At 42.4% G+C, this 14,285-nt stretch overlaps 1 protein-coding gene across 1 annotated transcript in view; it reads right to left on the bottom strand.

The window, feature by feature from the left end:
- The window catches only part of RIOK2 (RIO kinase 2), a 19,023-nt gene that overhangs the window by 1,389 nt on the left and 3,349 nt on the right, over positions 1-14,285 (bottom strand). Inside the window, exons 3-10 of the mRNA XM_010001746.1 lie at positions 13,312-13,450; positions 12,290-12,406; positions 10,264-10,439; positions 8,884-8,972; positions 5,183-5,374; positions 4,702-4,794; positions 3,306-3,836; positions 2,356-2,452 (exon numbers count right to left, since the gene is read on the bottom strand). Of these exons, the coding sequence (XP_010000048.1) occupies positions 2,356-2,452; positions 3,306-3,836; positions 4,702-4,794; positions 5,183-5,374; positions 8,884-8,972; positions 10,264-10,439; positions 12,290-12,406; positions 13,312-13,450 (1,434 nt within the window). The remainder of the gene's footprint in view (positions 1-2,355; positions 2,453-3,305; positions 3,837-4,701; positions 4,795-5,182; positions 5,375-8,883; positions 8,973-10,263; positions 10,440-12,289; positions 12,407-13,311; positions 13,451-14,285) is intronic.

Genomic DNA, 14,285 nt, shown 5'->3' with positions numbered 1-14,285 from the left:
TTCTGTCAGGATTAGGGAGCCACCTGAACCACAGTGCATTGCATGCAGGCTGTCAAAATATGCATAAAAACCAGTTGCATGGTGTGTGTCCTTCCTTCCTTGGTTACTGACTAGCAGTCAGCATTTAACCATGAGCTTTTTGGAAAGAAAACTTACAGATAATCTTTAAAAATATTCCTGAAGAGAAGTTTATCACAACTAGTTAAAACTGTCAGACTGATGTTTTTCTTTGGCCAATGAAGCATCTGTCCTTCTGAGCTCTGACAGAAGGTTCTCCCACTGTGATCCATGACAGGTGACTTCCTTCCCAGTTTATACAAAACTTGCTAGAAAAAAATCTTGCAAGGTGGATTCCAGAAGTCCTTGATCTGTCACCATAGTGTGAATTCACCACATTCTGGTGGTCAATGGCCTGGTGGAAAGACTTACCCAAATGGAAGCAAGTGCTCGGGAATGAGTGAACAGGTTTACATCTCATTATTTAAATTTTTATCAAGTGATTTCCTCTAATTAAATTGCACCAGTGCAAGCACAGAAAGATACCTTACTTCATGAGGAACAGCTGACTACAAAATTCAGGATGCTTTCTCTTCCTGGCATGACTGTACCTACTGCTGTTGCTGAGATAATGCCTCTGGGAATTCTGTTTCTGTCATGAAATCTGCTTATGTTTCTGCCTGTCTCAGCCACCAAACAGAAAGGAAGCTGCACAAGCATCAGAAATGCCAGCAGCAATACCAGACATCTGCTCCAAGCAGCACTGCTGTGCCATTACTTTGCATTTTTAGTTTTGTAGTTATGTTACAAATCCCTAATTATACATAATGCTTAGATTTAACACTAAAAAGTGAAAGTGAGATTCAGCAGTGGGCAGAAACTCTATTTTACTCAGCATAAAGGGATGTAGGTGAAAGCATTATGCAAGGTAAACTGATGCAGAAAAAGTCTGTGGCTGAATCTTGAGAGCTTTTCTGTTAAAAGGGCTTTTAGAATTTCAAAATAGGAAATTAATTGGGTCTGTCTGTGCCATTTGCATATATGTGCCTGCCTGCAGACTAAACACACATCCACCAAACACTCAAAAAGGTCATTGTGGTTCTTGCTTACTTTATCCCATAGTTTAAATCAAATCCTTTGTCTCTTCAGGAAGATAAAATGCCATCCCTTAGAGACAGAACTGTGATGATGAAGAGCAAAGCTCTTGTTTTTCTTGCATGAAGTCCTATTAAAAATATCCTGGCTGTGATGCAGACATGCTGCTCCCTAACATTCATCTGCACCTTCATTGGTCTATCCTCAAAATACTTTAAATATTGAAATAAAGACTGTAAATGAGGAAGCCTAAGGGAAAAAAAAAAATCACTCCTGCTAGCACTAGAGGTTTCAGGTCCAGTATTTCTAGAACTACTACTCTAATTAGGCACTAGAAATGAAGATGCAAATTGAAAAAGGACATATTTACCTCCTCTACATTTTGTGCAAGAGGTGAAACTACACTAATGTTCCCCAAAGCAGGTTTTTCAGAGCTTGTGATCCTAATTCCAAATGAAAATGAGACTGAATGTACATACCCAAATACCTACATTCAAGTACCTATAGCAAGTATCTAGTCTGAACTAATTTAAAAAATAGTTCATGGATCAGCTGTTCTACTTTTGTACATGAATACCTTGTAACTAGTAAAGAATAACTAAGAAGACTTCATATCCAATAAAGAACAGTTGACTTTCTTCCCTTCAAAATTAAAATGCACTTGAAAAAAAATGTGACAGAGGTAACCACACTGACTAGTGTATAATCTGAGGTTGAAGAAAAAGATATTAATTTCTGCTGTAAAATGTTCTGATTTATATAATCCAGGCAGTCAAATCCTACAGAAATAACCACTGAAGTGAGTTCATCCAAACATTTCAGAAAAGAGTTAAGAAATCTCTTAAGACGACAGGTGAAAAAAGTGAAATTAAATCTTGGCTCAGCATCCACTTTTACAATAAAAAAATAGCAATTGTGGCTTGCAACAGAAATGAACTGATTTATTAGTGTATTAACATACATTAATATAAAAACTAGGGCATTATTGGCTCAATGAGAGTTGTTAATAGTGATGTAGAGCTTTGGTGAAAGAGCAAAGAGTAATATATGAAGAGAAGTACTGGAAATGATTCCCTGTAAATAACTGCAGAATTATCAATGCTATTTTTCTGTGAGTGTGGAAATGCAAACCAGAGAGGTACATGGCAACAGTCTTGTTAAAGATAATTCATGCTGGGTAATCCTTACCACTATGAAATAACAGCTATATGCAATTTAACATGATCTGTGAGCAAATTGGGTAATAAAAGTAACAGTATTTACCACTGGAATGGTTGAACAGCTCCCAACACTTCTGACAGATGTGGGACTTGCAGTCCTTGTTCTGTGCTCAGCAAGATGCATGACACCCTCTTCATGTCTAAAATACATAAATCAATGTTTGATTCCACCAGCAACACAAAACATCTTTTGCCTTTACAGGCATCATGTTTCAGTAGCAAATTTTTGAGACGCCAGCTGAAAACTTCACACAGAACATGAAAGTCCTGCAGAACTTTTCAGTGTTTCATATTAAACACTAATTGTTAGAAAAGCAGGCATTTCATGGGAGGAAGAATTGGTTCCACAATAGCCACCTTCAGACCAAGCACATACAAAGATTCAGAACGCTGAACAAAAACAAATAATAAATCAGGTTCTGCTCAATGTCTTGACAAGTCACTTCACTAAAAAGCAAAATCAGGTGCATCCAAGTACTTGCTGGGCTGGCAAACTCAGAATTCCATGTAGAAGGACAAATCAGGTGCATCCAAGTACTTGCTGGGCTGACAAACTCAGAATTCCATGTAGAAGGGGCTAACTTGAAGGCTAAGCCTGAATTTCTAAGTATGTCAGGAAAGGAATTAAAAGCTAGGACATGATATTTGAATAACACACCCCCAATGAGCTTTTTCTTTTCCGCTAACTTCAGCTGAGCAAGCAGCAGAAAAATCTGGCTTGGAGACAGAGCATCCAAATGACAAACTTATCCATAAAAGTTATTTAGAAGCAGTGTTTTAATATCCAGGGCTCTTTCACTACTAATACTGACTGAAATGAAGAAAAAAGGAACATCAGAAAACATGAACTGAAGTGTTTTACACTTAAAATTGAATTTTTAGTCTTCAATTAAAACAAGGGTAGTGCTCAAGAGTCCTTTTTGAGCTACTTGAAGGGGTTATATTTACCAGGGGAAGGAACCACACTCTTAGACAGTAAATAAGATTCTGTACCTGTCATACCTGAATTTCTCATTTAAACTGGACAAGTCAACCAGCTCAGGGCATTCTCCTTCTATCTCCTTATCATTACAGTGCTCTTCTTGCCACGTCTGATTTTTGGCTTCAGCAGTGTTCTCAGTTGTGCTTCTGCCCTCAAGAAAAGCAAGTTCAGAACTCTCTGCACCTTCTTCACCAGACTTCCAGAGCACAGCTTGCCCTTCAGCTTCTTGTAATGCTGAACTCAACTTTGATACATCCAACCTTTGTGTATTTTCACTGCTTTCAGTTGTAACAGCCTCTTCATTGCTATATGTGAAGTCCTCAGAGGGTTTCCTTTCAGAGAAATTACCCACTTCACACATGAAGTTTGCATTGTTTTCTTTATCTGTCAAGAAGCTGAGGGTACTCTCTGCATCTTCTACCAATTCTGCTACATCTGTTGTATTATCATCAGAACCTGGTGGGTATAGTAGTTCATCATCTTCCTGCATTTCTTTTGTATAGCCACTGGCAGCAATCTCCCTGTCAAGACAACACTCTCTCCTGGGAAAGAAGTAAAAGTCTGTTTACTTTTAGTCTGCTAAATCATCAAGTTACCAAGATGCTGCATTCTGGATTTAAAATGCTAATCAAGCTGGACTATAATTATCCATACTATTGAAACACACATGAGAGTGCTAAGCTTTAGGTTGGGTATTAACAGAATGCAGCCTGAGAGAAGCAAACTTCTAGAGGAGATGATTCCACCTGCATCACCAGCATTTACTTGTTTATTTCTAGGAAATTATTTGATTTTAGCTGCAATGCAGTTTGGCTTTAAGTTCAAATTAGGTCTAGACAAACAGAAGAAGAGTGGGTACTCTGACACAGTGCTCAAGTGTGGTACCCCTTTGGAAAGCACTCATTCTGAGATAAACACTTTATCATAGCAACTGCTTTGTCCTTAAAAGAAGTGAAAAATAACTTCACTTTTCACTTGGAATATGATGATTTTTGAAGAGGCAGTCACCATATTTACTAGTATTTTAGAAACAGATTTAAGAGGGAAAGCCAATTAAATCCTGAGTATACTATCAAACAGGCTTTGAGAGGTGGGTGAAAGTGCTTCTGCATCACTGTGAACATTTCTTAGATATTCACCATTTGGATCAGGCTTTGGGATTGATCTCTCTTCCTTAGCTGCAGGCAGCAGGAGATTTTTAAGCACACTTTTGTTTTTGGAAACCACTTAGGTTAACTGCAGCTGGAGAAAACAATAGGAATGACAAAAATACAAATTATATGGCATAGTTAGGCCTATCTTTTCCAGTTTCTCCTACAAAGCATCTCTCTCAGGGACCTGTTTTCATCACAAAGCCAAGAAAAATACCATCAACAGGAGAATTCAAGTCCATTTGACTGTATCTACCTGATGTCTTTGAATGCTGGGAAGAGCTCACTCTCATAGTTGAAGCGTTTCTTAAAGAACTCCTTAACACACTTCACATCTCTGTCAAAATACCTGTGAACAGACAGAATTGGACAAACACAAAATCAAGCAATGATGTCTGTTGCAATGGCAAACTTGTACTTCTTGTCTTTTACTGAATTTATGTGTAAATTAGTTAATGATTCCAAGACAAAAGGCCAGGGAGACAAACTGCAGGCAGTTTATTTTTAAGTGTTTCTTAACAACATCGTTCCCTCTCAGGAGCAATTAATTCCATATTTATGCTAAAGAGACATTTCTACTCATTCATAAATGAAACTATGTTTGGAACATCATTTGTGATGCCTGACAACAGTGGTAGAAAAAGAACCAGACACAGGTTTATGGAAACAGTTGACTATTTGCTGTCATCAGCACTTGTCAGATTTACTTTGTAAACCATCTCTAACTTTGTACCTACCATTCAGCATTTGGATGGGATGTTGAGATCATCTGAGGGAAATCAATCATAGTGACATGGTCATCATTATCCAAGATGAGATTAAATTCATTGAAATCACCATGAATCAAACCATGATTGGCCAGTTTTACAATGAGATCCATTAATTCACTGTAGAGAGAGGCAGGATCTTCCATCTGGCGCACCTGGCACCTGAGGAGTTAAATGAAACAGAATAATCTGAACCTTGAAAGACTTTTAAAAAAACAGACAAAGTCTATGAAACACATCTGACAGCATGACAGGGGATTTCAAGTTAAAAAGGGTCCTCCAGTGTCTATTCAAACACCTTCCTCAATACTGAGCCAACTCTGAGCATCAGACCAGGTTGCTCAGGGCTTTGTCTGGCTTGGTCTGAAAAGTTCCAGGGATGGAGAGTGTCTCTGCAACCTCCTAAGCACCCTGTGCCACTGCCTCACTGTCCTGTAGGGGAGAAACTTTACCCTTATATCCAGGCTAAACCTCATTTCAAGTTATGCTCACTGTCTCCCAGCAGGCACCGTGGTCACAATGCATTATTTAAATAACAGATCCTTAAGTTTTTGGTGTCTCCTGTTCTAGGTCATCTTGTGGTCTCAGTAGGTGCTGGGTCTTCCTGCATTCAACTTCAAATGCCCCAGGAGATTTTCTTGTATAGAAATGTATTTTTTAGACTAAGCTGGGGGGGAGAAGAAACAAAGCTTAAAGCATTCCTGGAGATCATCTGAGGGAAATCAATCATAGTGACATGGTCATCATTATCCAAGATGAGATTAAATTCATTGAAATCACCATGAATCAAACCATGATTGGCCAGTTTTACAATGAGATCCATTAATTCACTGTAGAGAGAGGCAGGATCTTCCATCTGGCGCACCTGGCACCTGAGGAGTTAAATGAAACAGAATAATCTGAACCTTGAAAGACTTTTAAAAAAACAGACAAAGTCTATGAAACACATCTGACAGCATGACAGGGGATTTCAAGTTAAAAAGGGTCCTCCAGTGTCTATTCAAACACCTTCCTCAATACTGAGCCAACTCTGAGCATCAGACCAGGTTGCTCAGGGCTTTGTCTGGCTTGGTCTGAAAAGTTCCAGGGATGGAGAGTGTCTCTGCAACCTCCTAAGCACCCTGTGCCACTGCCTCACTGTCCTGTAGGGGAGAAACTTTACCCTTATATCCAGGCTAAACCTCATTTCAAGTTATGCTCACTGTCTCCCAGCAGGCACCGTGGTCACAATGCATTATTTAAATAACAGATCCTTAAGTTTTTGGTGTCTCCTGTTCTAGGTCATCTTGTGGTCTCAGTAGGTGCTGGGTCTTCCTGCATTCAACTTCAAATGCCCCAGGAGATTTTCTTCTATAGAAATGTATTTTTTAGACTAAGCTGGGGGGGAGAAGAAACAAAGCTTAAAGCATTCCTGCATGTATACCTGAGAAAGAAAAGTACATTGACTCACAGAATACAAATCACCTTCCCTTTAGAAACTAACCAAGCAAAAGTTATGTTACTGTACCACAAGCTGTCAAGAAGTGGGCAGCATTTACTATCCTCTTGTGAAATATTCTGCTCTGAAGGCAGCATTATGAGAATGGGTCATTTGGGCAACACAAACAACAACAGTGGAAGTCTAGAAGCTCTCCAACAGGCTCCCATTGCAGAACAAAATCAATTGGTGACACTTCTCACAGTCAGACACTTCTCACATCCCACTTGCTCTTTGAAGCTCCATTAACTGTTTTCTTCTGGGACATGAATCTCAGGTCCCCAAGGATGAGGAAGTGCTGGAGCAAGGAAGATGTACCCTTGGTGGAAGATTACTACTTGGACATACATCCAGGGACCCTGATGGGATGTACCCCTGAGAGCTGAGGAAGCTGGCAGGTGTCACTGCAAGGCCACTCTTGATAACTGCTGTTCAAACACGTTGACTGGGAGAAGTACCTGAAGACTGGAGAGAGGCAAACATCACTCTCATCTTGAAGAAGGGCAAGGAGGAGGACTCGGAAAACTACAGGCTTGCCAGCTTCACCTTGAGGTCTGGGAAGGTGATGGAGTTGCTAATACTGGAAACCACTGTCAGGCACGTTAGGGACAAGAAAATCACCCAAAGTAATTAACTTCATCAAGGGGAAGTCATGCTTGGCCAACTTGATAAACTTTTGTGATGAAGTGACTGGTCCGTTAGATGCAGGGACAGCAGTGGACATTAACCTGGATGTCACTGAGGCTTTGACACTGTCTCCCATGTAAAAGCTGTTGATCTACAGTCTGGATGGGCAGACAGTGAGGTGGATTAAGAACTGCCTGAATAAGCTGGGCACAAAGTCTAGTTGAAGGTCAGTGACTAGCAGTGAACCCCAGCAGTCAAATTTGTTCCAGTCCTATTTAATATCTTCATTCATGAGCTGAATGATGGGTGAGTTTGCAGAGGACGCCAGCCTGGGAGTAGCTGATATGCCAGAGGGTTGTGCTGCCATCTAGAGGGACCTCAACAAGCTGAAGAAAGAGGTCAGCATAAACCTCAAGAAGTTCAATGAGCACTGCCAAGAGAAAAAATCTCATGCATCAGTATGACATCAGGCGTCACCCAGCTGGAAAACAGCTTGGCAGAAAAGGATCTGAGGGTCCTGGTGGACACCAAGTTGAATATGAGCCAGCGAGGTGTCCTTGCTGCAAAGAAGGCTAATGAGATCCAGGGCTGCATTAGATAAAGCACTGCCAGCAGGTCAAGGCAAGTGATGCTTCTCCTTTCCTCAACACCAGTGAGGGCACACCTGGTGTGTCCAGTTCTGGTGTTTCCAGCACAGGAAGAGACATGGAAATACTGCAAAGAATCCAGAAGAGGGTCACAAGGATGATGAAGATGATGGATGTGGAATTATTTGACAACTGAAGGTGAGGAGACAATATAATGAAGTCTCTTCTGTGTTACTCTGAAACTGTTGTACTTTGGGATTAATTCCCCTTTGATTAAACTTCCCAGCTTAGATCTTGATTACTATACAAGCTCAGGGACTGGTTTGTTAGAACTAGACACTTTAAATCTCTGGATTAAACACCTAAATTCTTCTACATTGCATCAAGTATATAGGAGTTTTGCATTCTGCTCTGCTAACAAAGCAAATCTTCCCTTTACCTACAAACTTCAACGATGTTTAGGGTTTCTAGAGGTTGAACAACTCAAGTAAAGTCTTGCTTGAAGAAGCAAAAGCAGATTCCATGTGGTGCTCTGTGTAAACACAGCAGAAGTTCTGTCATAATCTTACCTGAATCACCAGAGCAAGGATCACCAACTGGAGCTCAGAACATTAGGGCTATGAATATTCAACACAATATATATCCAATAACATACAGAATAGGCAATTTCTGTGTAGAAAACAGCTGCAGTACTAACCTGTGCCACACTGGTCTTTTGATGTAATCCTTCCTTAAAAAACTAGTCTATTTCATTATGGTTTTTTGACTAATAAAAAACCCAATTTCTCTGAATAAAGAGGTAAGGGAAGGAAGACACTAATTAAGTAGGATGCTAGTAAGTGTGGGCTAGAAAACATTATTCAGCCTAGTGAAGTCAGAATTCACTCCTAGGACAAGGAAAAACCCTAACCATGTTACCTGACTGGCCCTAACATTGTTGAGGTTTCTGTAACACAGAGAATTCCAACTTCAGCACTTACAGAGGATAGCCATCAATCAGCTCCATCACAACTGCATGCCTGTTGTAGTCCACAGGTTTTGGAACAGGAAATTTTCTGTCGTGCAAAGCCTGGAAAAAATTGAAACATTGAAAATTCACACATGGAAAAATTCAATAGTTAAGAAAACATGACACTGACTGACCAAGTCCCTTCTAAGATAAGCAATAGGTATTACTCTGGAAGCTGCACACATGACTCAAATGTACTGACTGGAGACAACAAATCATGTGCTTAAGAACAAAGACAGAATAGCAGGCATTTGAACTTTCTCTGCAAAGAAAATAAAACTCCTAAGTTTAGGCACCAGAGCACACACTGTTATGTTTTTGATAGTTTAACTATGGTGCACCTGGAAGAAAAACAGAGCAGAATGGAAAAATGACAGAATTGTATCTTGGATGTTAGCCCAGGCAGTCAGTAGCAGGGAACTGGGAATGGGGTGTCAGGCATTAGAAAAACTCCTGCTCTACATTCTGCCTGACTAGTTACTCCACACTCAGTTGCTGCAAGACAGAAGTTCATTCTTAAATATTAATAATCAGCATTACATCACATTCAAGATTATCCAAAGACAGGACAATATTCTGAAGCTCTCCTGTTCATGTTTTCTAATGCAAATTCAGTCATTCACTTGATCCAGTCATTTTCTTTATGGGTTCATTCCCTTTTTGCTCAATTCTGTGAATTTTTCTAAGACAGAGTTCCCAGTTAAAGCAACATAAATACAGCTTTTGTTCCTTAATTACTGTCACACTTCAGCATGCAATTAATCCTCCCCCAACTCTCATTTCAGGGAAACTGGCCCCAATGATTATATTCCTACGGGTCCTGACCACAGAATGCTTTACCAATTGGACCAATATAGAGGTTTTAATTTCTAGTAGTAGTTCTTCCTCCTTCTGTGGAGGCAACTGGTAGAACCTATCAAGGCTTTCTAAAATGGTGAAATAATATTTAATGTAGATAGTACTGCTGAACAAGACAAAAGGAGAGAGGAAAACTAATTTTACAATAAATTATTCGTTTCCCACTATCAACTTTCAATCACTGTATAACATCTGCATTTGTTTAAAGCAGGTAAAAAAAATCTGGAGCTCTGACAGTAGCAATATATGCTTGGAAATGAAAATTACTCCCACAGGAGAAAACAAAGTGTGCCTTTTAATTTTGTCATGGGAAAGTCCACCAAACATACAGCATTGACATGCTCTGAAATGTGTCTTTATAGTAAAGAAAAACCAAACCAACAACCAGCAAACCCAAATGTAAACTACCAGTACTGAATAGAACAGAAGACAGTCTGAAAAGTACCTTCCAGTCTCTCACACCTTTGCTGGCACTGTGGGAACAGCCACCTACCTTCATGTAGGCAAACTCCTTCATTGCTGCTAGTCTGGACAGATACAGCCAGGACATCTTGTGCCTGTGCTTGTGATAGTCACGTTTGTTTTTCAGGCTGCGGAAGGAAGTCCTGCCCAGCCTGTGTAACTTCAATGCAAAGTGCTGCTCCTCTTCATCTGCAACAATGTAAATGTCTGGAAGAGACATAACATAAATCTCAGAAAGAAGTTAAAACCTGAAGGCCAAAGTTTTTTGCTTTATTTCTCACTATTTCTAGCATGGCAAGCTCTAAGAGAGTTAGAGAAGACAGCCAGATTTACATATTCTACATTAGAGTTCTGAACAAGACAAAATTATTGTTAAAGAGATCATGATACTCCATTACAAGAATCATAGAACCATTCAGGTTGGAGAATCCCCTTGGGATCACTGAGTCATCATTGCTGCTCTACAAAGTTCTCCCCTAAACCATCTCCACCAACACCACATCCAAAGGACCCTCAAACACATCCAGGGATGGTGACTCAACCTCCTCTCTAGGCAGCCTGTTCCAGTGTCTGACCACCTTTGCTGTGAAAAGATTTTTCCTGCTGTCCAGTCTAAACCTGCCCTGTTGCAGCTTGAAGCCCTTCCCTCTTGTTCTGTCATTGATTACCTGTGAGAAGAGACCAGCACCAACCTCTCTACAATGGCCTTTTGGGTAGTTGTAGAGACTGATGAGGTCTCCCCTCAGCCTTCTCTTCCTCAGACTACACATTCCCAGCTCCTTCAAGTGTTCTTCATCAGATTGATTCTCACCAGCTTCATTGCCCTGCTCTGTCCTGGCTCCAGCACCTCGAGATCTCTCTGGAATTGAGGTGCCCAAAACTGGACCCACCACTCCAGGTGTGGCCTCCCCAGTGCTGAGCACAGGGGGACAATCACCTCTCTACTTCTGCTGGTCACACCATTTCTAATACAAGCCAGGATGCCATTGGCTTTCTTGGCCACCTGGGCACACACACTGGCTCATGTTCAGCCGCTTGTCAGTGAGAACCCCCAGGTCCTTTCCTGCCAGACACTTTCCAGCCACACTTCCCCAAGCCTGGAACATTGCATGTGGCCCAAGTGCAGGGCCCAGCACTTGGCCTTGTGGAAGCCCAGACCACTGACATTAGTCCAATGATCTAATCTATCCAAGTCTCTCTGTAGAGCCTGCCTGTCCTCATGCATATCAACACTCCTGCCTAGCTTGGTGTCCTCTGCAAACTCACTGATAACACACTCTATGTCCTTACTGAGATCATCAATAAAGATGTTGAACAGAAACATCCCAACACTGAGCCCTGAGGAACACCACTTGTATTATACATGAAATAAGAAACACTGATGTGATGTGAAACTGCTTTAGGAGTAAGAGATCTTAAGGGTCCTGTATTCAGGGTAAGATCCCTGGGCTCTCTGCACAGCAAGGAACAAATATAATGCTATCCTTGAGAGAAGCACAGGGTAGATGCTGGTGGAAAACTCTGATGCTCTGGAAAAGCCTTTTACTGAGCAGACAGACAACTCCTCTTAACTCAAACAGTGTTAACAATTACCCTATATTTCATTGCTACCATTTATCCCCAGTAATCCCCTTCTCATTCTTCAATTACACCAGTTACATGCTGCATCAAATGACAATCCACGTGAGTGTGAGAGGAACCAAGACAGTTTTGAGCCTATTTTACTTTTTATCATTAAGTGGGGTGAAAAAGTTTAAATTATCTTGTTTTGCTAAAACAGTTCAAAACTCTACACAAAGCAGGAGACAAAAAAGCACCTGCCTGCAAAGCACCTCCTACAGCAATGAGCCAAGGATCAGACAAAGTGGATGCAGCAGAACAATGCTCCTGTGAGTGCAGCCAGAAGCTTCACACAGCTTTTCAAGAAATGACCCTGATGTTTATGTGGCCACCTGGAGGAAAACTTGCTTTCTAGCAAAACTTCCTAGCAATATTACAGCAGTGTTTGCTTAAAAAAAAAAATACAATTTATCTATCTATATATTTAAATAAATTACCTGATTCTTTGCCAACACCCATCTGGTTTCCAACAGAGGTTATGACCTGTCGGGCAGACAGAGCTTTCAGAGCAAGGTAATCGTACCCGGCGTTAGTTAAGCGGTAACCCTGGACAGCTGGGTAAAGAAAAAAATGCAAAACATGTCACTCATCATCACCACGTATTCATTACACCTCACTCATTAAGCTCATCCCACTCATTAAGCCCCCATTCAGCCTTGGTTCTTCTTTCAGCTTCCAACACACGACACCCAAGTTACCAGGTCGTTCTGTTGGTGGTTGTCAGCCCGATTTAACAGAATGGGAAACAGGTTTCAATTCCTGCAGGTTTCATGAAAGTTGGGCAGAAGACAAACAGCTTCTCTGCAGTAGAGGCAAGGGGAGTAGTTTAAATAGCCTGGAAAAAGCCAGGGAGGTTTTTGGAAGACACAGATAAAGGAGACACAGGGGGGAACTGGGATTGTTGTGGTGTCCTGACATGACCCCGCGGAGGGGCAACAAATGACTGGGGGGTTGGAGCATCTCCCTGATGAGAAAGGCTGAGAGAGCTGGGACTGCTCAACCTGGAGAGGAGAAGGCTGAGGGGAGACTTTATCAATGCCTGGCAGTATCTCAGGGTGGGTGCAGGGAGGATGGAGCCAGACTCTGCTCAGTAGTGCCCAGGACAAGGGGCAACGGGCACAAGCTGGAACATGGGAAGTGCCACTGAAATACGAGGTAAAACTGCTTTATTAGGAGGGTGACAAAGCCCTGGAACAGGCTGCACAGGGTGTGGAGTCCCCTTCTCTGGAGACTTTCAGAAGTGGGATGTGGTCCAGGGGATCCTGCTTTAGCAGGGGAGCTGGACTAGCTGGACATCTGCAACATTGGGTGCTGCAGAAATCCACATTCCCAGGGTAAGTCCCAGAAAACATCAGGCCAGCAAGTGCTCTGGATGGTGCATATCAAGCTGTGGTACTTTGGAAGTGCCACCAGTGAGGCACAGAATGAGGGAGGGAGCCCGACAGGAATTCAAACTCACTTTTAGTTCGTTCATAAGCCAGAAGTCTGTGCTTCACCAGCTCTCTCAGTATTTTATGGCAGCCCCCGTGTTTAAGGCTGGCAATGGAGGCAATTAAGCTAGCAGGAACTATTTCATGGTTCTTCATGCCCATCTCCACCTAGAAAATAGATACAAGTAGTTTTGTTAGCCCTTGTGCTCAACAATGAAATCATAACAGTCCCTGCTTGAGACCAGAACTGTTTTTCATAGATGCATCACAGAATCCCAGGGGTTGGAAGGGACCTGGAAAGCTCCCCCAGCCCAACCCCCCTGCCAGAGCAGGGGCACCCAGAGCACATCACACAGGATCCAGGGGGGTTGGAATGTCTCCAGAGAAGGAGACTCCACAGCCTCTCTGGGCAGCCTGGCCCAGGGCTCTGTCACTCTCACAGCAAAGAAGTTCTTCCTGAGATTCCCATGGAACCTCCTGTGCTCCAGTTTGCACCCACTGCCCCTTGTCCTGTCACTGGACATCACTGCACAAAGCCTGGCTCTGCCCTCCTGACACTGCCCTGAACAGATCTGTGCCCATGGATGAGGTGGCCCCTCAGTCTCCTCTTCTCCAAGCCCAACAGACCCAGCTCCCTCAGCCTTTCCTCAGCAGGGAGATGTTCCCCTCCCTCCAGCATCTCTGTGCCTCTGCCCTGGGCTCTTTCCAGCACTTCCCTGTCCTTCTGGAACTGAGGGGCCCAGAACTGGACACAACATTCCAGATGTGGCCTCACCAAGGCAGAACAGAGGGGCAGGAGAACCTCCCTTGACCTACTAACCACCCCTTTCTAACCCACCCCAGAATCCATTGGCCTTCTTGGCCACAAGGGCACATGGCTGGTCATGCTCACCCTCCTGCCCACCAGGACCCCCAGGTCCCTCTCTCCTACCCTGCTCCCCAGCAGCTCAGCCCCCAACCTGCACTGGTCCATGGGCTTGTTCTTCCCCAGATGCAAGACTCT

Source organism: Chaetura pelagica, unplaced genomic scaffold (genome assembly GCF_000747805.2).
Source record: "Chaetura pelagica isolate M959 unplaced genomic scaffold, ChaPel_1.0 scaffold1077, whole genome shotgun sequence".
NCBI classification, from domain to species: domain Eukaryota; kingdom Metazoa; phylum Chordata; class Aves; order Apodiformes; family Apodidae; genus Chaetura; species Chaetura pelagica.
The sequence above is the reverse complement of the archived record's forward strand: the minus strand, read 5'-3'. Positions and strand labels throughout refer to the sequence as shown.